The sequence below is a fragment of the Ranitomeya variabilis genome, chromosome 7 (genome assembly GCF_051348905.1).
Source record: "Ranitomeya variabilis isolate aRanVar5 chromosome 7, aRanVar5.hap1, whole genome shotgun sequence".
In the NCBI taxonomy this organism is placed as follows: Eukaryota; Metazoa; Chordata; class Amphibia; order Anura; family Dendrobatidae; genus Ranitomeya; species Ranitomeya variabilis.
In genome coordinates, this window is record NC_135238.1 from 233,704,669 (window position 1) to 233,730,680 (window position 26,012).

The 26,012-nt window shown below is 43.3% G+C and overlaps 1 protein-coding gene and 1 long non-coding RNA gene across 3 annotated transcripts in view; one reads left to right on the top strand and one right to left on the bottom strand.

The window, feature by feature from the left end:
- Positions 1 to 5,824: 5,824 nt before the first annotated feature.
- Positions 5,825 to 26,012, top strand: part of LOC143784677 (uncharacterized) — a 36,413-nt gene continuing 16,225 nt past the window's right edge. Inside the window, exon 1 of the long non-coding RNA XR_013217869.1 lies at positions 5,825 to 5,944. This is a non-coding gene — a long non-coding RNA (uncharacterized LOC143784677). The remainder of the gene's footprint in view (positions 5,945 to 26,012) is intronic.
- Positions 5,938 to 26,012, bottom strand: part of PLCD4 (phospholipase C delta 4) — a 54,122-nt gene continuing 34,047 nt past the window's right edge. For both annotated transcript variants that reach the window (XM_077273193.1, XM_077273192.1), the window contains 10 exons: positions 25,069 to 25,270; positions 24,820 to 24,964; positions 22,759 to 22,911; positions 21,812 to 21,976; positions 21,476 to 21,632; positions 21,104 to 21,220; positions 14,474 to 14,652; positions 12,560 to 12,695; positions 11,525 to 11,674; positions 5,938 to 7,484 (listed from right to left, as the gene is read on the bottom strand). In XM_077273193.1, coding sequence (XP_077129308.1) covers positions 7,369 to 7,484; positions 11,525 to 11,674; positions 12,560 to 12,695; positions 14,474 to 14,652; positions 21,104 to 21,220; positions 21,476 to 21,632; positions 21,812 to 21,976; positions 22,759 to 22,911; positions 24,820 to 24,964; positions 25,069 to 25,270 — 1,520 coding nt within the window. In that variant the 3' untranslated portion in view covers positions 5,938 to 7,368. The remainder of the gene's footprint in view (positions 7,485 to 11,524; positions 11,675 to 12,559; positions 12,696 to 14,473; positions 14,653 to 21,103; positions 21,221 to 21,475; positions 21,633 to 21,811; positions 21,977 to 22,758; positions 22,912 to 24,819; positions 24,965 to 25,068; positions 25,271 to 26,012) is intronic.

Sequence of the window (26,012 nt, forward strand, 5' to 3'; positions counted from 1 at the left end):
TTCCAGTCATTGTGGACATAATCCCCAATGGGGCAGTAAACATTTCTAAAATCTAGAATAAGGATCTGTTCACACTTTAGTCTTTTTGCTGAGTTTTTGGAATAGAAACTGAGCAGATTCTCCAATTATTTGAGGCTTTTGGAGACTTCCCACTGCTAAAAATACTCAGTGTGAACATACCCTTACGTTTTTTTTATGTTTTTTTTATTTTCGGTAACTATTGTCTTTATTTTGATTGTACAGACATCAGAAATTTAACTGCAGCTAATCGGCAGATTCTGCCCAAACTAGTGTCTGCTGCTGGGCTTCTGAGCATAATAACCACAGATTTCACATTGGCAACAGATTTCCTCAAAATTAGCGGTCATTTTCAGTATTATGCAGATAAATATCTCATGTCAGTGGCCGGCTTACTCTCAGCATCAACCACAGATTTCATTTCCTTTATTCTGGAAGTTGCTCATTTTTACTCTCTAGGGAGAGTGAGTGTTAGGGCTCATTTCCACTTGCGAGAAACACGTCCGTGTCTCGCATGTGGAAACCAAGCTGTGGCGCCGGCACTTTGGAGCGGAGCATGCAGCTCCATGTGTTCCTATATATATATAACTACTATAATACTGCCTCTATGTGCAAGAATATACTATAATACTGCCCCTATGTACAAGAATATAACTACTGTAATACTGCCCCTATGTACAAGAATATAACTACTATAATACTGCTACTATGTACAAGAATATAACTACTATAATACAGCCCCCTATGTACAAGAATATAACTACTATAATACTGCTCCTATGTACAAGAATATAACTAATATAATACTGCTCCTATGTACAAGAATATAACTACTATAATACTGCTCCTATGTACAAGAATATAACTACTATAATACTGCTCCTATGTACAGGAATATAACTACTATAATACTGCCCCCTATGTACAAGAATATAACTACTGTAATACTGCTCCTATATACAAGAATATAACTACTATAATACTGCCTCTATGCACAAGAATAAAACTACTATAATCCTGCCCATATGTACAAGAGTATAACTACTATAATACTGCTCCTATGTACAAGAATATAACTACTATAATACTGCTCCTATGTACAAGAATATAACTGCTATAATACTGCTCCTATGTACAAGAATATAACTACTATAATACTGCTCCTATGTACAAGAATATAACTACTGTAATACTGCTCCTATGTACAAGAATATAACTACTATAATACTGCCCCCTATGTACAAGAATATAACTACTATAATACTGCTCCTATGTACAAGAATATAACTGCTATAATACTGCCCCTATGTACAAGAATATAACTACTATAATACTGCCCCTATGTACAAGAATATAACTGCTATAATAATGCTCCTATGTACAAGAATATAACTGCTATAATACTGCCCCCTATGTACAAGAATATAACTACTATAATACTGCCCCTATGTACAAGAATATAACTCCTATACTACTGCTCCTTATGTACAAGAATATAACTACTATAATACTGCTCCTATATACAAGAATATAACTACTATAATACTGCTCCTATATACATGAATATAACTACTATAATACTGCCCCTATATACATGAATATAACTACTATAATACTGCCCCCTATGTACAGGAATATAACTACTTTAATACTGCTCCTATGTACAAGGATATAACTGCTATAATACTGCCCCTATGTACAAGAATATAACTACTATAATACTGCCCCTATGTACAAGAATATAACTACTATAATACTGCCCCTATGTACAACAATACAACTACTATAATACTGCCCCTATGTAGAAGAATATAACTACTATAATACTGCCCCTATGTACAAGAATATAACTACTATAATACTGCTCCTATGTACATGAATATAATTACTATAATACTGCTTTTATGTACAAGAATATAACTACTATAATACTGCTCCTATGTACAAGAATATAACTACTATAATACTGCCCCTATGTACACGAATATAATTACTATAATACTGCTCCTATGTACAAGAATATAACTACTATAATACTGCTCCTATGTACACGAATATAATTACTATAATACTGCCCCTATGTACAGGAATATAACTACTATAATACTGCTCCTATATACAAGAATATAACTACTATAATACTGCTTTTATGTACAAGAATATAACTACTATAATACTGCTCCTATGTACAAGAATATAACTACTATAATACTGCCCCTATGTACACGAATATAATTACTATAATACTGCTCCTATGTACAAGAATATAACTACTATAATACTGCTCCTATGTACAAGAATATAACTACTATAATACTGCCCCTATGTACAAGAATATAACTACTATAATACTGCCCCTATGTACAAGAATATAACTACTATAATACTGCCCCTATGTACAAGAATATAACTACTATAATACTGCTCCTATGTACAAGAATATAACTACTATAATACTGCTCCTATGTACAAGAATATAATTACTATAATACTGCCCCATTGGAGGGAACAAAGCTGATGTCATACAGGTCCTCAGGTGGAATTGCTCTTTAACACTTACATGAGATGAGTATTTAGCATCCTGGGAATTAGGATTTACATCATTATTTGTTATGAAGTTTGGTAAACCTTATACATATATCTATACATGATTTAGGAATTGTTAAAGCAGTTAGCACACAGAACTATTACAAATTTCAGCCTTCATTATTCTGTGACTGCCTCTTTTGTATGGGTTGTATCAATGCATACGTAAATGTCAAGGGAACATGCACTGACAAGCTAAAGAGTAACAATGTTTTGACTGACTGACTTTCAGGCTCCATATCTCACCAAGGTCTCTTCTACACGTTCACCATGTTGGTGCACACTGTTCGCCTCACTTGGGTCTGTATACAGCTTTTTTTTTCAACTTTACCCTTAAGTGTTGGATTGGGTTGGGGTCTGGGGACTGTGGGGACAATCTAGCTCCTCTACTTCTTTGTCATTGAACCATTTCTGCACCTTGCTTCATGTCGTTGGTGCATATAGCTCAGCATTGAGATTACCATCGATCCTAGTCAAGAATCCAATCCCTTTGGCTGTGAATCAACCCCATATCAGGCTTCCGCATCCATACTTGACATTTCCTTCAATTTCTCAATCCTTTAGCCCCTTTTTCCCTTGTTTCTTCAACACCCATTTGCAGCCATCAGAACCGTCTATGTTGTGAATTCTGCTCTTGGGCTCCCTCCGGTGGTTGTAAGTGGTAGCGCTGCTGTCTCTGAATCGCAGCATTTATCAGGTGTGTTCACTTTCTGCAAATCTGACTGGGCTATTTAGTCTTGCTTCACCCTTTAGTCAGTGCCAGTTGTCCATTGTTCCTGCAGGATTCACATCTCTGCCTGGTCTCTCCTGCTTTGCAGTTCTTTTCAACAATGATAAGTTCTGGCCTTGATTTTTTGCTGTCCACATGCTGTGGCCTTATTGTTCAGTTATTTTCCATGTTTTTGTCTTGTCCAGCTTGGTCTGTATAAGGATTTGTTTAGCCAAGCTGGTATCTCTGGAGATGCAGATATACCCTCCATATCTTTAGTTAGCTGTGGAGTTTTTGTATTTTCTGTGGTGGATATTTTCTAGTGTTTTAATACTGACCGCATAGTACTCTGTCCTATCCTTTCTATTTATCTAGAAGTGGCCTCCTTTGCTAAATTCTGATTTCAGTCTGTGTATGTTTTTTCCCTCTCCTCTCACAGTCAATATTTGTGGGGGGCTGCCTATCCTTTGGGAATTTTCTCTGAGGCAAGATAGTTTTCCCTTTTCTATCTTTAGGGGTAATTAGTCCTCCGGCTGTGTCGAGATGTCCAGGGAGTGCTAGGTACATTCCACGGCTCCTTCTAGTTGCGGTGTTAAGTTCAGGGTCTGCGGTCAGTACAGTTACCACCTTCTCCAGAGTATGTCTCATGCTGCTCTTAGGCCACCAGATCATAACACGTCTATTGACTTTCATGTTATCGCTCCAAATCACCCATTTCCAATCTTCCACTTTTTGTACTTTTTTGCAAACTCGAGCTAACGCACCATTCCAGACTTGTGTAATGTGCATCACATGGTGCTTCAATGGACTTCCATTATGAAGCATAAAATCCTCCTCCACTGCTATGTTTGTTACACCAGAACTGATGGACATTGTGATGAGCCGACTTGTTGGCTCTGATATTTTGCCTGGACGTCCACCTCTTGTCTTCTGAACGGATGGACGGACTTCGTTTCGTATTCCAAACTCTCATGGCGCTCACATGATGCAGTTTGGCAATTTTCTGGGCCAGTAGATCGCTGTTGATGAGCTGGATGATGCTGCGTCTCTTTTCTTGGGAAATCTTCTTCATGGCAGCTCCTCGATTCAAATAAGTGACTTTTCACTTGGGAATCAACCTAATAATGCGCTGAGTTATTAGGGAATGTGAGAACAGGGTGTAATTTTCAGTATATAGGAAGAAAAAGACTTTTCCACCACCAGGAGCCAAACAGTAACAATGCAGCGACATGACAAGAATCTGCATAACTAATCATATGCTAAATAGTCACAAGTCAATTTTTTATGAAATAGCCAAGATGGTCATCTGTAAAATGATGGTAGGCTCATGTTAGAAGCTGTAGTGGATAGTGAGATATGGAGCCTGAAAGTCAAAAGTCACCTTTTTGCTCGTCAGTGTATCATTCTGTGGAGGTCCTTGTACTTTGCCTTTAAGATCTAGTAGTCAGAAAATATCCCCGAAAAAGGTAAAACTTCATTACGACTGATCAGTCTGAGATTGATTTTAGGGCTTTGGTTGGTGCCCATTACCATCCCTTAAGAACTCAAACAGTATCACACATGTAGGGCATCCTGAATATCAAATAATTGCAAGTTGAAACATTTTAAATTTGTTTGTAAATACCTTATTAAGGTCTGGTAAGATTGAGAACATTTGATGCATTATGACACTTCTTAACTACAAGCCTTAAATCAGTGATAAAGCACAGTTATATATGATTTGTTATGAGATTGCATAGCAAGAATATGGATGTAAATACCTTGTCACAGCTCAATATATGATAGGGCTCAAATAAATAATGCAAAAGACACAATATATCCAAGACGGCAACAGGAGCTCATGTACTACAAGTAACATAGTTGCAACTTTCATGTGCATTTCTGATATTCACAGCAACAATTAGGAAAATAATAGCTCAGGAGAACATTTTTCAAAGCTCATGTTTACTAAATAGAACATGCAGACATGACAATTCTCATTCATGAGCTGTCCAAACGTCTTTATTTATAAAAATAGATCTCAGGATAAGGCTACTTGGTAACAATGGACGGCGTTGTATCCCATAGCAGTGCATTTTCACAAGTATTACATCACAGCCATTGAGTTACACCAGTGCTAAAAAAAAAACAGCTGTGCTCAACTGGGGCGAAGTTATAGCAAGGGTTACCCTCATCCGGAGAAAAAACTCTGCTTGCTGCCCTAACTTCGTATCTAAACTACTTTGGTCAGGGCACAAGGGTATATCCCTGCCCCCAGCTGTGCCCTTGTTATGGTGTTCAGCTTGCACACTTTTCTTTTTTTTACTAGGTAACAATTCAATTGTACATGTGAAGTGACACAAAGTTTCTACAATGTATAAGCCCCATGTCACACTTTGCATTTTAATATAGAACTCCACAATAAAGTTGAATGTGACTATAAGAAATTTTGTAGTATAGACTATCAGAAAAATCTGCTTCTTTCTCCATTTCTAGGTCACTTCTCTCCCATCTGCCTCCTGAACTCATTATAAAATTGTTAAAATCTGTCTTGGTCAAAACAAGGCAGATAAAGCTGCCTATCACAGTCTATGGAGGGGAGAAGCAGAGAGACACAGGCAGAGACACAGCAGACATTGTTGCAGCTTTCTGGTAAGTGTTTCACCTGACTCCAGTGCTGGTTTCCCAGTTACACTGCTGTCTAATGGCATCCATGCTGCTTTTGTACATGTCCTACATAGATACAGGAGAGCAGGAATCCCTCATCTGTGGGAGACATCATAGCAGTTAGTCATAACCCACTAGCTAAGAGACAACTGAAAATTAGAGAGAGAACCTGAAGAGGGGAAACCTGTTGAAATATTACAGAATATAAGTCATATAATGGCCAGAAATAGTGTTATTCCTCATCTACAGACCGTGCCGCTTAGTCTAATAGTCTCATCTGACACAACCAGAATGCCTTAAAGTTGACTGCATCATTTTCATTATGGATTTCTGCTGCCATTCTCACTTCATGCACTGCACAAATGTGAAATCAAGGGTTAAAATCTTCAGTACGCTCTGATTTCTGCACAAAACGTTTTCATGAGTGATTTTTAAAATTTATTGATGAAGGTAGAGCTGCTGTCTCCTCTCTGCTGTGGATTAATCTGCATATAATATGAGCCAAGAGTGGCAACGACTCGCATCCATCATCACAGCCATGCGTTACAGTATCCATCACATGGACGTTGTTTTCAGTAGATTCTGCAATGCTTTGTTTCACCTTTGGCGGCGCTGCAGGTTTCCACTGACTGATCACCATGAGTCTAAGCAGCAGCAGATCAGCTGTTGTCTTAAAGGGTCCATTCAACTCAAGCAGTTTACAATCTAGATGACCCCTTTAAGATGCAACACTTTTGCAATATACAATCTTGCTGCGTTACCCTGTCCAAAATCACAAGCTGGGCAGACCTCGCTTTACAAAAAGTCACCTCATTCCACAACATTAGAGAATTCAGTCTAAAATTCAGAATTGCATAGTGCAGACAAACTCGTCGTTACAGAGGAGAGTCATTTACAATAGTGTTTAATATTTCAAGATGGCTTTATCCAATAAAAGGGTTGTCTGGATGAAATGACCCTTTAATAAATGCCAGATTGAAATAATAGAGGGGGGGGGGTCTTCCAATTGCAGCTTTGTAATACTATCATATCGTGCTAGGACCCTGCAATCATTGTTACTCCAGGGGCCCCAAAATATGCAAAGGGATTATCCAATCCAGACAACCTAACTAATGGAGTTCATATTGGAAGATTGCTAACACTGTTCGGGCTGCGGGGGGCAGCACCGCCATGCTGCTCCCCACCCGGGCTACAGCAATAATACTGCCCTCATAGGTTCATCAGCAAAACAACAGATTTTAAATAGAATAGCACCAAATATACAAATGTACAATAAATATGTAAAAAATAAATAACGCAATATACAAGTATATACAAAATAGCAGGGGGGGAGAGGGGTAGGGGAAGTGCAAAATCTAGCGTAACAGCAGTAAGGCCGAGCTTCAGGACCGAAGTAGTTGTAATATCGATTAACCCTCTGCTTCCTGCACCGGATTTGTGGTGTCTGTTATACGGATGAAAACAAACAGCGTGGCTGGCGGGATCTTGGTGCCGTCCTTGGAAAGGAGATGGACGTGGCGATAACCTGTGGAAAACACTGGATATGAGAAACATGGAAATTAAAGAGAAAAGCATCCGTGCTGCTGTAGGTTGGTTTCACACATCTGACAGCCACAGTCTGAGTACAGATCGCTATGTCAGGACCAAGTTCGGGTCAGGAGACCTGCGGCCGGTCTGGACAGCGTTGGGCATGGGGTCATATTCGTGAATTCTACGTTAATGGAGGGGGGTCCTCAGAATCTTCACCTCTTGGCCACTGGCTATAAGTTACACACCCCGGAGGACCGCTCCTGTCCTGATGAGAATGCACACTGTGTAATACCCCTTTTCTCCTGTGGAGGCACTGCAGGGAAATTAAACACTGCCAGATTAACGATGATTGCTGTGATCAGCATATTTTCAACGAATCCTTCTAAAAAGCTGGGAACTGTTAAATCTCTCCAACGTGGATTTATTACCAGGTTTGATAACACCAACTGAAAGTGATTAAATAGATCTCTTAGACCTGATGAAACTGGTGAAATTACTCTAAAAATCCATGTCAGAATGACTGTATAATTGTGATATTAAACTGAGGATTTTAAGAGTCCAGCTATAGAACGAAATAGCTCACGGAGCGAGACTAACAGCTGCAGCTTGTGCTGAGCAGCTCGAGCTCTCGGCAGCAGCAGGGAGGATGGATACTGAAGAGCTGTCAATCAGGCTTGGTGGGCAGAGATTCAGTGGAACACAGGAGGGACACTGAGATCTCAATCACCCCAAATGGATGAAGACTGATGACTCCACCCGCCGTCCACATGATGGAAAATGCCTTTCATCAGAATAGGTGCTTACCTCCATCGCTGTGTGGTCCAATTCTATCATGGTTTTAATGGTCTGAGTGACTGACACCTTTCTATCATAGTCAGCTATCCACCGTATACTGGGAGCACCACACAAGACCTGCCATATACTGGGAACACCCCATGAGACCTGCCGTATACCTGGAATAGCCCACAAGATCTGCTGTATACTGAGAAGACCTCACAAAATATGATGTATACTGAAAACACCCCACAAGACCTGCCAAATACTGGGAACACCCCACAAGATCTGCTGTATACAAGGTAGACCTCACAAAATCCGCCATATATTGGGGACACCCACAAGACGCACCACATACCTGGGATACCTCACACAACCCGCCGAATACGGGGTACAACTCCCAAGAACCATCGTATATCAGTAACACCCCCAAGACTTGCTGTATACTAGGAACACCCTACAAGACACAGCATTTTTTCTTAATTAGGCCAGATATATTTTTCTTCAGTGGATCAAGAGACATGCCATTGTTCATAGGAGCCTAAACGTTGACTCTTGAATTGATGCGTTTTCTTTCGATGAGTCAAGAGACAGGCCACTGTTCATATTAACCTAAACGTTCACTCTTGAATTGATTATTGTGTTGCTATCCTTGGAGGACACGGATGCAGGGTCATTGAACAATGTTTGCTAATATGTTAATTACCTATTGTATAAGTCCATGTAGCTTGTTGACTTGCAAACAGTGAGGGGCAAACTATGCAGATTGATTAAATACTCAAACAATGAGAGTTGGCCTCATCCCACCTTACCCCTGACCTGTGGATGATGGCCTGAAGTACAGATGTGGGTATAAAAAGGGACCTTTATCCTTCTACAGCTAGACTCTACAGAATAGCAGACAGGACAGCATGGTTCCAACTACCAGAATACAGATTTGAGAAGCTCTACAAAAAGTCAACTCAAGGGACCAAAGCCGCAGCCCGAGGAATACAGATCTGATCCATTGACCATCACTGAACTCATGGAGACGTTCAGAGAAGCCAGGCTGGGAGCATCTGGTCACCTGGCCGGGCCCCATGGAGACGTTTGAAGAAGCCAGGTTGGGACTATCAGATCACCTGGCCACATACCTCAATGGACTGTCGGCTTCCTAAGCTTGTCCTTACCTCCTCTCTGTGCATGCCCCTCAAAAGCGGGGAGCCACTGGTAGGGGAGTTGGTCCAAGAAGCCTCAAAGTCACAGCTGTTCTAATCCTGGAGAACCAGCGGTAGGGTGAAACTCTGTCATTTGCACTATCTTGTGTATTTGCTATGACTGTTCTATATGTTATTGTGTGTTGGTGGTTCAACAAAGTATTGTCACACTGTTTTACCCTCACCCTGTGTTGTCTGAGTAGTGTTCTGCCCACGCGAAAAGGAACGTGTGTTCAGTGGGATGAGCCCCGGTCCATACGTTCTTTCCTAAGACAGCCGGGCCAGCAGACGAGAGACCCACTGACTCATGTCTCCACATCTGCCATATACTGGTATCAGCCCACAAGACTTGCTGTATACTGGGAACAATCCACAAGACCTGCTGTATGCCGGAAACACCTCACAAGACCTGCCGTATACCGGGAACACCTCACAAGACCTGCCATATACCTGGAAAAATCCACAAGACCTGCCGTATACCGGGGACACCCCACAAGACCTGCCGTATACCGGGAACACCCCACAAGACCTGCTGTATACCGGGAACAGACCTCCAGACCTGCCGTATACCTAGCACACCCCACAAGACCTGCTGTATAACGGGAACACCCCACAAGACCTGCCGTATAATGGGAACACCCCACAAAACCTGCCTTATACCCGGAACACCCCAGAAGACCTGCCGTATACCGGAAACAGCTCACAAGTCATGCTGTATACCGGTAACACCCCAGAAGACCTGCTGTATACCGGGAACACCTCACAAGACCTGCCGTATACCTGGAAAAATCCACAAGACCTGCCGTATACCGGGAACACCCCACAAGACCTGCTGTATACCGGTAACACCCCAGAAGACCTGCCGTATACTGGGAACACCCAACCATCTATACTGTTCAGGTAACAATAGTCAGTAGCCATTTATAAGTGTCACTGCCACCAAAACAATATTATTAATTTCGCCCATAAGTGGTTTTAATGTTATGGCTGATCTGCATAGAAGGAATATATGGCCCCTTTCCCGGCCACCGGGGCCTGGGTACAATTGTGACTTCTGCACCAACTATGTGTAGCGTTTCCCTTACTTCGGGTCTTGGGGAACACTCGCTTGGCACGGGAATAACGCATACAGGCTCAGTTTTCTTGCAAAACACAGTCTAATCCGGTTTATTAAACTTCATAAACCACATAACATACAGTCTATTTCATTATATCCATGAACTTATCACGACCACCAGTCTGTTCATGCAGCAGATAAACTTCTCTGCCATATATTACAATCCCCTTGTCCGGGGTTACCTTTCAGGAGTTCCACTCCTCACGCTGACTTCACGTCAGTCCCAGGTCCTCAACACAGACCGTCCAGGTCTACGGTCTCTAGGTGCTTCCAGGACGTCTCCACTCCCAGGAGACTACAACACACAGACCACTCAGTGCCAAAACCCAACCATGTGCTATTCAAGAATCCTATTCCCCAGGACTTCCAACACAAGCTTCCAGGGCCTTGCACTTGTACCATTCAGATCCACCCACAGGAACCACGTGACCCACACCCTGGTCACATTACATACCTGTAACCACTCCCCTGGGTGGGAGTGTGGGTGTGTGTGGCTAGTTTGACCCTCCTATCTCTCATAACTAGCCCTGCCAGTCTCCCATTAGAACTACACCTTTACATGTGGGACTACAGGTCCCAGACCACAACATAATTTCAGACTGACAGCGCAGAGTGTCCTCTGCGACACACATACCGGCCATCTACAATTCTGCCGGACTTTGTCTCATCGCAATTATGCCTCCAAGTGCATTTTGAAGTGCACACGCAGCGCCCCCTGGCTGTAACATTGGTCACTGCACCACATATGGCAGATAGGAAAATTATATGAGTTGCCCATAGCAACCAATCAGAGCTCAGCTTACACTTCTTAAACTGCTCTGGTAAAATGAAAGCAGTGCTGTGATTGGTTGCTATGGGAAACAAAGACAATTTTTCTTTACCCCAGCTTTGATAAATCCGTCCCGCGGCCCGGTCACGTACGTGGGAGACACAAACGCACGTTCTCACCTGACTTGACGCTCTTGAACGGGAGCGTGTACTGCCCGATGAAGTCGTTCCTTGTCGTCTTGTCATAATCCTCCACCACGAACCTGACGAGCGCCAGCTCGGGGATGTGGATCTTGAATTGCAACGTTTCGTTCCAGATGGGGTTAAATCCTTTAGATGGAAGGACAGACAGAAGAGTACGGTTACCGGTAGTGACATATTCATGAGGTCCGCGGCCTACAAATTCTCCGGGAAGCCATGACACCGGCAACGTCCGCCCGAAACCCGAGCGAAGGCGGAAAAACATCTATTGTCAGATATTAACTGCGAGTGTGCGAGGAAATAGCGGGATCTGATCATCTATACATTCCTACAGGGGCCGCCATTGATCTATGGACGCTGCCGCCATAATCTGCCTCCGACCGCACAGAACAATGCACAGAACAATGCACAGAACAATGCACAGAACAATGCACAGAACAATGCACAGAAGCCCAGCGCCTGCCTCATGGTCAGCTCCGCGGCCTAGAAGGGGTTTATCTGATGACAATTTATTTTTTTGTTTTGTTTTTACGTTTTCGCCTCCCTTTCTGCCAAAATTTTTCTTCCATTTTCCGGCCCCCAGCCATATGAGAACTTAGTTTTTATTACAGGATCTTGTGGATTCTAATGACAACGTTCATTTCACCATTTAATAAACTGAAAAATGGGGAAAAAAAATTCCAAACGAAGTGAAATGGTGGAAACAAAGCACAATGCCGCCAGAGGATTCGGGGGGTTTGGTTTCATGACATTTATTGTGCAGTAAAATATTATATCTGAAGACGAGATTCTCCGGATCTGTACGATCACGGCGATGGCAAACTTCTGTTTTTTATTTTTATATTTTTCTGTGAGAAACAAATCCCGGACTTTGTAAAAAAGAAAAAAATAGTGGTTTGTGTCGTAAAGACCTTTTTTTTTCCGGCGATGGAGTGATGTGAAGGTTTGGCAACCAATTTATCATTGAAACAAGGTGAAGTGGTGATTTCCTGACCAGGAAGACACAGAACTCACCATTATTCTCTATGTACTTTGTCTCCTGCTTCGATTGGTCAATGGGAACCCCAAATATTTCCACACGGACCAGAGGATCCACAATGGAGCCCTCCTTACTGTTCTCAACTTTAGGCAGTTGCTGAGCGCTAATCACCTGCACAGAAAAAAAAAAAATAATTTACAGCCGGTATAACCTGGGCATCTCCTGTATATAATTATATATGTACATCTGGTATAACCTGGGCATCCCCTGTATATAATTATATATGTACATCTGGTATAACCTGGGCATCCCCTGTATATAATTATATATGTACATCTGGTATAACCTGGGTATCTCCTGTATATAATTATATATGTACAGCCGGTATAACCTGGGCATCTCCTGTATATAATTATATATGTACATCTGGTATAACCTGGGTATCTCCTGTATATAATTATATATGTACAGCTGGTATAACCTGGGTATCTCCTGTATATAATTATATATGTACAGCCGGTATAACCTGGGCATCTCCTGTATATAATTATATATGTACATCTGGTATAACCTGGGCATCCCCTGTATATAATTATATATGTACATCTGGTATAACCTGGGTATCTCCTGTATATAATTATATATGTACAGCTGGTATAACCTGGGTATCTCCTGTATATAATTATATATGTACGGCTGGTATAACCTGGGCATCTCCTGTATATAATTATATATGTACAGCTGATATAACCTGGGTATCTCCTGTATATAATTATATATGTACAGCTGATATAACCTGGGTATCTCCTGTATATAATTATATATGTACAGCCGGTATAACCTGGGTGTCTCCTGTATATAATTATATATGTACAGCTGGTATAACCTGGGCATCTCCTGTATATAATTATATATGTACAGCCGGTATAACCTGGGCATCTCCTGTATATAATTATATATGTACAGCCGGTATAACCTGGGCATCTCCTGTATATAGTTATATATGTACAGCCAGTACAACCTGGGCATCTCCTGTATATAATTATATATGTACAGCTGGTATAACCTGGGTGTCTCCTGTATATAATTATATATGTACAGCTGGTACAACCTGGGCATCTCCTGTATATAATTATATATGTACAGCTGGTATTACCTGGGCATCTCCTGTATCTAATTATATATGTACAGCTGGTATAACCCGGGCATCTCCTGTATATAATTATATATGTACAGCTGGTATAAACTGGGCATCTCCTGTATATAATTATATATGTACAGCTGGTATAACCCGGGCATCTCCTGTATATAATTATATATGTACAGCTGGTATAACCTGGGCATCTCCTGTATATAATTATATATGTACAGCTGGTATAAACTGGGCATCTCCTGTATATAATTATATATGTACAGCTGGTATAACCCGGGCATCTCCTGTATATAATTATATATGTACAGCTGGTATAACCTGGGTATAGTCTGTATATAATTATATATGTACAGCTGGTATAAACTGGGCATCTCCTGTATATAATTATATATGTACAGCTGGTATAACCTGGGTATAGTCTGTATATAATTATATATGTACAGCTGGTATAAACTGGGCATCTCCTGTATATAATCATATATGTACAGCTGGTATAACCTGGGTATCTCCTGTATATAATTATATATGTACAGCTGGTATAACCTGGGCATCTCCTGTATATAATTATATATGTACAGCTGGTATAACCTGGGTATAGTCTGTATATAATTATATATGTACAGCTGGTATAAACTGGGCATCTCCTGTATATAATTATATATGTACAGCTGGTATAACCTGGGCATCTCCTGTAAATAATTATATACGTACAGCTGTTATAGGTTATACAGCCTACATATAGTATAATGGATTGTGCCAATTTAATACATTAGTAATAATTTGGGATGTATATTACCTGGATGGATAGGCTGACGGGTGAATAACCTTCAGTGTCTTGTGGTTGATCAGGGTTAAAATTGGTATCCACGTGTCTCATAAAGAAAGGCTTCAGAATGTAACCGCAACGTCCGTTTTGTTGGAAGAGTCCATCATTAAGATCCATCTCTACTCCTGCTGTCTGAAAATTGAGCGCCGCTAAAAAAGTAAAAACACGGAAAAGGAATGATTGTTAGTGCGGGGAGGCCACATTTATATTGTAGTTACATGTAACAGAGAAAAGGAAAAGTAACTTTACCCCCTCCCATCCCCCACAAATGTCTTGTGTATGTAGCCTACTCTAAGTTTCAGATTGTATATTTCTACAATCTAAGTTTACAGTCACAATTTCACTTCATTTCAAATATGTATTATAGTAACTATAATATTGCACTTAGAGAGCAGTATTATAGCAGTTATATTCTTGTACATAGGAGCAGTATTATAGTAGTTATATTCTTGTACATAGGGGCAGTATTATAGTAGTTATATTCCTGTACATTGGAGCAGTATTATAGTAGTTATATTCCTGTACATAGGAGCAGTATTATAGTAGTTATAGTCTTGTACATGGGGGCAGTATTATAGTAGTTATATTCTTGTACATAGGAGCAGTATTATAGTAGTCATATTCTTGTACATAGGGGCAGTATTATAGTAGTTATATTCCTGTACATTGGAGCAGTATTATAGTAGTTATATTCCTGTACATAGGAGCAGTATTATAGTAGTTATAGTCTTGTACATGGGGGCAGTATTATAGTAGTTATATTCTTGTACATAGGGGCAGTATTATAGTAGTTATATTCCTGTACATTGGAGCAGTATTATAGTAGTTATATTCCTGTATGCAGCGCCCCAGAGTTCTGGTCGTTGCAGTGCTGTGGCTTCGCCGTTAAGGGGAGCCATGGTACGTTCGATGGCACCGAAGGAGTTCCTCCAATCAGGTATCACAGACACCAATATGTTTCACAGCTGGGCCTCCGGGGGGAGCTAAGGGTGCTATTCATTAGGCCACTCCCCACCATAGTGGGTAAACTGGGGGTCAGGCAGGAAGTTAGAGAGAACGCTGACGGGATTGAACGGAGCAACACCCTGTGGCAGGGGGTGTTGTGAAGGGAGAGACTGTAGGGTCTCTGCCAGGGGTGGGATCCTGGCAGAGGCTTGGCATTGAAAGAACGTAACGGGTCCGCGCAGGCTCCTGGAAGCGGCGGGACTCAAGAAAGGACTAGAAGCGAGATAGATTGTGCTGAGTGAGAAACGAGATCAAGCAGAAGGAGAATACCAGCAGGGGTTTTGTTGAAAGAGGCAGCACCCTGCTGAGGCGCAATACCGGTGGCCGGAACGCCGAGGGAGTGGATTAGAATACAGCTTCAAGCCATACTCCAAACAGCGGCAGGACAGTCGGTCTCAGGCGGGCTGTCTACCACATATCACCTATGAAGTCTTGGGGGGCAATTGCGGGAGAGGGGCGACTCTAGGGTCCCGGAAGAACTCCAGGCCTACCTGACAAACGGGTGCCATTCCAACCTGAATACAGGGAAGGGGTGGATTACAGAGGAACATCAAATCGAGTTGTGAGGGAACTTAAGAAACAGACACAACCGTTGTGGGGTTACTTTCCGTGAGCACAGCAGGGAAGGACTACAACACATAGCGCTAGAAGGAAGGCACAGATTTCCACCTGAGAGGAGAACTCTGGAGGTGCCATCGGACCGGCCGGACTTGCGTAGCCTGGTGAACCGTGTTCTGGACTGAGGACTCAGAGATCTCCAGTAAAGAGGTAAAGAGACTGCAACCTGGTGTCCTCGTTATTTACCGCGACTTACACCCCACAACCGTACCGCTCCATCGCTACCATTACTACCACCTATTACACCGGACGTCCCCCACTGACGGACAGGGCCACGGACCGGGTCTAGCCACCGTGACAACCCCGAGACTGAGAACTAGAGGCCCGGCTCCGGGTACCCCTCGGCCCTGCGGTGGTGTGGGGGAGCTCCAAACTTGGCGTCACGAACAGGATCTACTTAAGCCTGAAGAATCAGGTCATGTGTGCCTAGAGACTGTGATTTGTTGTGCTTGGACTGTACTTTATTATAAAGACTGTGCTGCGCCAGTTGCCGCCAAAATCCGCCGCCATTGCAGCGCTGAGGAAAGCGCAGGAAGAGAAGAGGGGCGTGGAGTGGGCGTAGACGAGCTGGAGAGCGCGAAGAATAATGGCCGCCCAGTCTAAATATTTCTGTGCAGTAAGGACGTGTCCGTCAGCAGCAGAGATCCGCCTCCTAATCCTTAATGGGGGGCGGAGGCAGAGAAAACGAAACTGCTCACGCAGGAGAGAGCGGGAAAAAGACCAGGAAGCGACCCACGTGGAGGACGCTATGGCCAGCAGCTCCGAACCCGACAGCGGGGTTGAAGTGGAAGTCTCCCCTGACTACCCGGATGAGCCCAGCAGCCTGTCCTCCGTGGATAACACCAAATTCCTGAGAGCCGAGATGGAGGATTTATATAATCAGCTCCTCCAACTGCATGTAAGAGTCCAGGCCCCGCATCAGGTGGGACCGGCAGTGGATTCCCGGACATCGGAAGAACCAGCGGGACCTGTTGCGGAAAGTGGAATCGTACCAGTGGGTGAGTCCGCCGATCCTGCCCCACCAGCAGAGGGTATGTTAGTGGGTCCCGTAGCAGCACCACCTCTCCCGGGGACCCATAGACTTCAGCGCCTGTTACCATGGGAGGAAGCCACGGGCATGGAACACCGTATGCGAGCCCCAATCACCCCTACTCCCTTGCCGTGTGAGGTCAGCGCGGAGCGCACGGTGTGCCGCTGGGTGAACCCTGGATCCAATCTCATGGGGTTCCCCGGGGTGGAGACCCAGAAGGGAGAAATGGTACAGGCCCTAAGCTGGGAAGAATACCAGATCCAGCTAGAACAGCGGTGGCGAGAGGAAGAAGAAACACATCAGGCTAAACGGGAGGCCTACCATCAAAAAGATTTGGCGGTCAAGGACCGGGCCCGTAAGGACCCCACCACTCACCAGGCCCCGCGCAGGCAGGGCACCGTCACCGTCTTTAAACTCCAAGGAGGCTGGGGCTTCATTAAAGAACCGGGGCTATACGCGGAGGTCTTTGTTAACCGACGGGATGTCGAGTCACACCTTAGAGAGGGTCACCCCGATCGAGACCTCTATCCGGGAGACAGTGTTGCCTACACCCGGCATCTTGGGGAAAAGGGGTGGTTCGCTCTGAACGTCTACAAGAAAGAGAAACCAGCCCCTGTGGCCAAGGTGCCGCCGTGTGACCGATCTGTAACCACCCTGGTCAGCCCCACCTGCCTGACCACAGAACTTGCGATCTGCCACCCGATCGCCGCCACCACCGTCGTGCCTAAGGAGGTGCCCCTTCGAGTGACCGATGTTCCGGATGTACTAGCACAGAGAGAAGTGGGGACACAGACCTTGATCGCCGCGCACGACCTGGTCGTGCAACAGACCCGAACCCATGGGGTGTATCTGGCAGCGGGAGTGGACCTGAAACCTGAGTTGCAGGGGTCCGCCCGCCAGGTGGCGCCTCATGGAAACTTCTGAAAGAAGAGTAAGATTGCTTTATAAAAATGTAAATAGTTACTGTTTGTTCTTTTGAATTGCTGCTAGACCTGTCCAGGGTTAAAGGATCCCTTTGTTGACCCGGGATCCCCTTTGTTTGTTTTTCTTTTTCCTGAAGTTTATACAAGTTTTACACAAACTGCAGAAATCATGGACTGTGCATGATTCGAACTTTCTTTTGTAAATTGTTTGCACCTTCTTAAAGGTGCTCCCTACTGGTTTTAGCCAAAGACACTTTGCGAAGATATTTGCCCTATTGGTTTGAGCCAAAGACACTTTGTGAAGATACCTTTCCTACCGGTTCTAGTTAAAGACACTTTGCGAAGATACCATACCGGAACCTTTGCGGGGGCTGGTAGGCTGAGAAGACGAGCTACCTCAGAAAGACTTGGTCCCCTCTTAAAGGGGATGTGAGAAACTGAACTTGAGAGAGATACTGTTGCAGAACAGTAATGCCATAATGATGCTTTGAAAAGAAATGTAACTGTTTTACATGCTAAGTTATATGTGTTGAATTTGTTGAAATGTGAAATCTAAATAATGTTTTGCAGAAAGAAAAGATGCAGAGAGCCCGTAGGGGTAGAGATAGAGATCTGCATAGCTGAAAGTAAGGAAGTAATGATGAAGGTGAGGATAGAAGGTAAACCCTGCGTCCCCATAGAAAGTTACTTTGTTACTAAGGACAGAAAGCGAACCCGTAGGGGTTAGAGAGTGAGTCCTTAAAGGAGCCGAGTAGAGCGGGCTCAGAGTTCTTTAAACGAAAGGAATGTTATGTCTATACTATGTATAGTAGCGAAAGGCAGTAGGCTCTGGCTGAACGGGGCGGTCCTGTAAAAGAAAGGAGAGGCAGTAGGTCTGGTGCCATAGGGACAGGCGGTCCTGCAGGTTCAAAGTAGGAGAATGTGAAGTTACCTTACCCTGTAATGTGATTATAGGAAGGCCTTTGGTAAACTAAGAGTGTATGTTTCTTAAAGGCAATGTTAATTTATTGTTCCAGAATTTGCACTAAGTAGAATACCCGGTTGGGTAACAGGAGTTATGCATAGCCTGTAATTTATAATGTTGACCATGTTTGTAACGTTAAAAGTGTCCTCACCTCCCATAAAGGGAAGCCTGTTCAAGTATACTTATTGTTTTGCACTCAACAAAATTGTATGTCTGTTTACTAATCTGTATTGTTGTTTTTCTTCCCAGTCCCGGAGTACTGTGTTTAACCAGGGGGGAGTGCAGCGCCCCAGAGTCCTGGTCGTTGCAGTGCTGTGGCTTCGCCGTTAAGGGGAGCCATGGTACGTTCGATGGCACCGAAGGAGTTCCTCCAATCAGGTATCACAGACACCAATATGTTTCACAGCTGGGCCTCCGGGGGGAGCTAAGGGTGCTATTCATTAGGCCACTCCCCACCATAGTGGGTAAACTGGGGGTCAGGCAGGAAGTTAGATGAGAACGCTGACGGGATTGAACGGAGCAACACCCTGTGGCAGGGGGTGTTGTGAAGGGAGAGACTGTAGGGTCTCTGCCAGGGGTGGGATCCTGGCAGAGGCTTGGCACTGAAAGAACGTAACGGGTCCGCGCAGGCTCCTGGAAGCGGCGGGACTCAAGAAAGGACTAGAAGCGAGATAGATTGTGCTGAGTGAGAAACGAGATCAAGCAGAAGGAGAATACCAGCAGGGGTTTTGTTGAAAGAGGCAGCACCCTGCTGAGGCGCAATACCGGTGGCCGGAACGCCGAGGGAGTGGATTAGAATACAGCTTCAAGCCATACTCCAAACAGCGGCAGGACAGTCGGTCTCAGGCGGGCTGTCTACCACATATCACCTATGAAGTCTTGGGGGGCAATTGCGGGAGAGGGGCGACTCTAGGGTCCCGGAAGAACTCCAGGCCTACCTGACAAACGGGTGCCATTCCAACCTGAATACAGGGAAGGGGTGGATTACAGAGGAACATCAAATCGAGTTGTGAGGGAACTTAAGAAACAGACACAACCGTTGTGGGGTTACTTTCCGTGAGCACAGCAGGGAAGGACTACAACACATAGCGCTAGAAGGAAGGCACAGATTTCCACCTGAGAGGAGAACTCTGGAGGTGCCATCGGACCGGCCGGACTTGCGTAGCCTGGTGAACCGTGTTCTGGACTGAGGACTCAGAGATCTCCAGTAAAGAGGTAAAGAGACTGCAACCTGGTGTCCTCGTTATTTACCGCGACTTACACCCCACAACCGTACCGCTCCATCGCTACCATTACTACCACCTATTACACCGGACGTCCCCCACTGACGGACAGGGCCACGGACCGGGTCTAGCCACCGTGACAACCCCGAGACTGAGAACTAGAGGCCCGGCTCCGGGTACCCCTCGGCCCTGCGGTGGTGTGGGGGCGCTCCACTGTACATAGGAGCAGTATTATAGTAGTTATAGTCTTGTACATGGGGGCAGTATTACAGTAGTTATATTCTTGTACATAGGGGCAGTATTATAGTAGTTATATTCCTGTACATAGGAGCAGTATTATAGTAGTTATAGTCTTGTACATAGGGGCAGTATTACAGTAGTTATATTCTTGTACATAGGGGCAGTATTATAGTAGTTATATTCTTGTACATAGAAGCAGTATTATAGTAGTTATATTCTTGTACATAGGGGCCGTATTATAGTAGTTATATTCTTGTACATAGGGGCCGTATTATAGTAGTTATATTCTTGTACATAGGGGCCGTATTATAATAGTTATATTCTTGTACATAAGAGCAGTATTATAGTAGTTATATTCTTGTACATAGGGGCAGTATTATAGTAGTTATATTCTTGTATATAGGAGCAGTATTATAGTAGTTATATTCTTGTACATAGAGGGCAGTATTATAGTAGTTATATTCTTGTACATAGGGAGAAGTATAATAGTAGTTGTTTTCTCGCACATACCGGACAGTATTATAGTATTTTTTTGGCTATGGTGTAAATTTTCATACAATCTGAATAAACTGAGGACACCCCTGAATAATACTTTACCCATTTGACATCCCACATTCCACATGTCTTGGGGATTGTAATTGGAGGAGTCGGTCCTCAGACCTGTGGGGTACACCCGTGTCAGTTGACAGGAGTTGTGTCGGACGAATTCATTTCCTACAAGAAAATAAAGCCCAAATGTTGAAGACCAGATTCTCTACAGGGGAATTAATAGATGTTGTAGGTCATGGGATAACATAAATCATCCCATAGTGACGTGTGTAGCAGTGTGAGCTCCTGGTGCTTGTAGAGCGGATACATACAGCAGGATTAGTAATCCGTGGCATTAAACAGCGGATATAACATCCAATGAAAGTTCTCAGGGCTGAGTGAACCTCGGTACTATAAATCCCATCATCTATAATTTGTCACCTGGTTCTCTGATGAGCTTCCGAGCTTTATACTCTGTGAAGGACGACATCTCATACGGCTTGTAGTTGGTCCTGGAGTGCTTGAAGCTCTCGAAGGGTACGCTCTTACAGTAGATAATGCAGTCCGATAATTCCTGTGAGAGGCGGTCCTTGGATTTCTAAGAAAGATAGAATATAATGATAGAAGCTTCCATCTTAATTTGTGAAAAAAGTAGATTTTTGGCCGCCCATCTGTAGAGTAGCTGAGATCCCACCCAAACCAGGATGAAGGTCCTCAGATGTATAGTTAGAAGACCTCGTCATACAAGTGTCAGCAGATGAATAATCTAGAACCTACCTTGGATCTCTTCTTATCCTCATTGCGGACGTTCTCCTCGTCCATGTCCCCACCATCTTCCTCCTCGGATATCTCTCCCAGATAAGAGTCTTCAACCTGTTCGCCCAAAGAGTCCTTCAACCTCCCAATCTTCTTGCCTTTTAGAAGGATCTTCCCCTGTAATTTCTGAGATTGGAGAGTTTAGGAGAAGAGCAGATTGTGGATTATTGCAGGGGAGAGTCTTGAGCTTATTGAGCCCCAACACAAAATGTGAATATACGCCCCTCCAGCCGTCGTATAGCGGGCGCAATGGGGGCCTCTGGGGCGTTAGGGAATTTTCCCCATACATATAATATTAGTTCACACAGGAGTGAGCGTCGTATCACCGAGTCACATATTTATCAATGACTGCAAGCAAAGATCTTGACTAAACACAGACATAGGCTTAGAAAATGACAAAGGTTTTCATTATGAGCTTTATTTGCTGAATGTCCCTTTCATTTTCCCATAAACTCTATCTTTCTTGGCTCCGATGCATCTAAAATAAAACATAAAACAGATATGCAAATAGTTTTTTAGCAAAAAAAGTCCTTTTTTTTTGTATACAGCTCTTATGCAGAACTATAGGTCACTATGGTTACAGACTACAAACAAATCCTGCGTAGTCAGACCTTACAGCTATGAGTGATTCTCTCCGCTGACCCTTCTCCAGACAAGAGAAGGTGGGACATAGAAACACATGATGGCAGGATCAGGCCACTCGCGGACCATGGAGATAGATCAATCTGCACAGGAGCCGCTTACACAGAAACGCAGATTTTTTATTATTTTTAATCAAAACTATCTACAAAGTTTCAGCACTTTTTATTTTAGAGGCATTGGAATAAGACAAAAAGACTCATTACAAAAGTCGGCCCCCTGTACTAGGAAGGCCACCGACACAGAGATGGATTTTTCTGCTATTTTACCTCTGGAGATGGTAATTGCAGCGGTATCCGTCCGTCTAGGGTCCCGGTCAGCAGCTTATCACCCAGGATGCTTTTCAGATGTTGCGCCATAGTGTCCTGCTGATCCACGCCGCAGTGGTTCTCCAGAGACAGAATGACCGGGTAGTCTGATACCTGCGGGCAACGCCAAAAGATCTGAGCGCCAGTGTCACATGCCACGTCTCTTTCCAGCGGTGTACCCGCTGCAGGACGAGTCCTGTTTCCTGAGATTGTTTTTCACCGCCTGTTCATTTACTGTATCTCACTTTTAAGGAACCAATGAAATATTTATTAAGACGACATATTAGCTTTCCTCCGTCTGAGCTGCGGTGAAGATCAGCAATGATGACACTGGCGGACGGACGCAGGGTGTCACATATAGCCGATCAATTAGCAGTCACCCAGCGGCACACACAGACTGCCATTCAGGGCTCTGGGAAAGCTGTGTGATCATCTTCACATTTTTCCAGATTTCTGCTTGCTGTCATTGAATAGTATTTATAGTATTTCTCTATTCCAATGGATAGCGATCCACCCTGGCTTTGTCACGGACCCCATCGGAAGTATATGATAAGGGTATGTTCACATCATGTTTTTATGTGGATTTTTCTGTTTAGTAAGAACATGCGGTTTTTGACGCTTTTTTTAATGCAGTTTTTGCAACGTTTATTTTCAGCATGCTTTTGGATGCAAGATTAATTATAAGCGAACGTTCATACGGAGTTACATTGCTTTTATTTGAATTAAATCAAGCAAGCGGAGATGTTAAAAACAGCAAGCTGAGATCTTGAAATCCGTGAGAAATTGATACAAAGAATATAGGAATAAGAATATAGGAATTTTAATTAGATGGGGAAAAAAAAATTTGTTTGCTCAAACCAAGTCTGCAGATTTCACCTAGTGCTGCTTTTCTTGTGTGATCTGCAAATCTAACAGCTGGAGATTTGCTACAATTGTATCCAGTGTAGACAATCGCCCATGAGCTAAATCTATCAGCAGCACAAGGCTCCCTGCTGTCCTGATGCTTATACATTGTAACAAACCCTCAGGTGTGAGACCAAGGGTTTAACCCTTTAAATAAAATAATACTGTAGGTTGAGAAAACCACCAGAACGCTTGTTTTATCTCTGGATTCTGATTGCTGAGCTCCTGCTTCACTTTGTACCAGCTTTGTTTATTCTTCTCCCATTAGTGTTTCCATTTCATGACAAAAAGAAGAAATCTTGATAATGTTGAAGGACAGAAACAAAAAGTATATATGAAACTTCCAATGCCTTTCTTTATCTTTACTGGGCAAGCGATTTATAACTGGATCCCTACCAGTCCTTAGAATGACACCCGCGCTGCACTCTTTTTTCCTGTACCTCTGCCAACTGCTGGCCCCCGAATTTAGAAAGACTCCCAAACCTTAGAAGGTCAGACCCCACCTATCATCAAGTGATGGCAAATCCTACTCACATCACTGTAAAACAATTTGTAATGAATATATTCTACCTGACTACAGGCGCTTCTCACAGAATTAGAATATCATCAAAAAGTGAATTTATTTCAGTTCTTCGATACAAAAAGTGAAACTCATAAATTATATAGAGTCATTACAAACAGAGTGATCTATTTCAAGAGTTTATTTCTGTTAATGTTGATTATGGCTTACAGCCAGTGAAAACCCAAAAGTCATTATCTCAGTAAATTAGAATACTTAACCAAAAAAACACCCACAAAGGCTTCTTAAGTGTTTATAAAGGTCCTTAGTCTGTTTCAGTAGCTCCACAATCATGGGGAAGACTGCTGACCTGACAGATGTCCAGAAGGCGTCACTGACACACTCCACAAGGAGGGGAAGCCACAAAATGTCTTGGTATTGAAGATCTGAAATAAATTAACTTTTTGATGATATTCTAATTTTGTGAGAAGCATTTGTAGTGGAGGAATTAGATGTGTTAGGACAGAACTTTACAAATTGGCACCAGAACAATTCAGATAATTGATGGCTTACCCCTGCCCTGGGTCCACTATAAATGTCTCTTCTTGTAATGTACTCACCCTGAATGCATACTTGTTGATGGCCGATATAACATCTTTGAAGAAGATTTTGGAGGTGAAGGTGTGACCATGATATACAATGGGTTCTCCATTGGGGCCGTCCCAAGTGTCCACCTCCACGCAGCGACAGCCTCTTTTTAATGCCCTGCGTGGAATGAAATAAATCTAGAATTAGTTGGAAGACCATTGACAATAGACCACCCCACCCGGTAACCATCGGTGATGGACATGCCATGCATTGCTGCTCACCGGATGTAGCCCTCCACGCTGCTCTGCCCCCGTAGCTGGTCCTCCATCAGGTAGGTGTTGTGGGAGGAGGAGATGAAATAATGGCACAGCGTCTGCGTCATATCCTGGTAGAGAGGTTCATGACGCACGTTGAAGATGGATCCCTCCGCAGAGCACAGGTAGATCAGGAAACCGTCGATACTGAGGGCGTGAAGCTTTTTTGCTACGATTTAGTAGAGTAACAATGAAAGGGGTTGATTAGTTTAGGAAAATGTCACTTTTATATGCCCCGGAGGACCTTTACATAGACAACCCATTGACTTGAATAAGCAATATGTAATGCTCAAGTTTGCCTGTGGCGCTGCAGGGAAATTGAACACATAATTGTTATGATCTGGTGGCCTAAGAGCAGCATGAGACGTACTCTGGAGAAGGTGGTACCTGTACTGACCGCAGACCCTGAACTTAACACCGCAACTAGAAGTAGCCGTGGAATGTACCTATCACTCCCTAGACATCTCGACACAGCCGGAGGACTAATTACCCCTAGAGATAGAAAAGGGAAAACTATCTTGCCTCAGAGAAAATTCCCAAAAGATAGACAGCCCCCCACAAATATTGACTGTGAGAGGAGAGGGAAAAAACATACACAGACTGAAATCAGAATTTAGCAAAGGAGGCCACTTCTAGCTAAATAGAAAGGATAGGACAGAGTACTATGCGGTCAGTATTAAAACACTAGAAAATATCCACCACAGAAAATACAAAATCTCCACAGCTAACTAAAGATATGGAGGGTATATCTGCATCTCCAGAGATACCAGCTTGGCTAAATAAATCCTTATACAGACCAAGCTGGACAAGACAAAAACATGTAAAAGAACTGAACAATAAGGGCTTGTTCACACTATCCTTTTTTTGCTGCGGATTTTTCAGGTCCTGATTTGGAAAAACCGCAGTGCAAA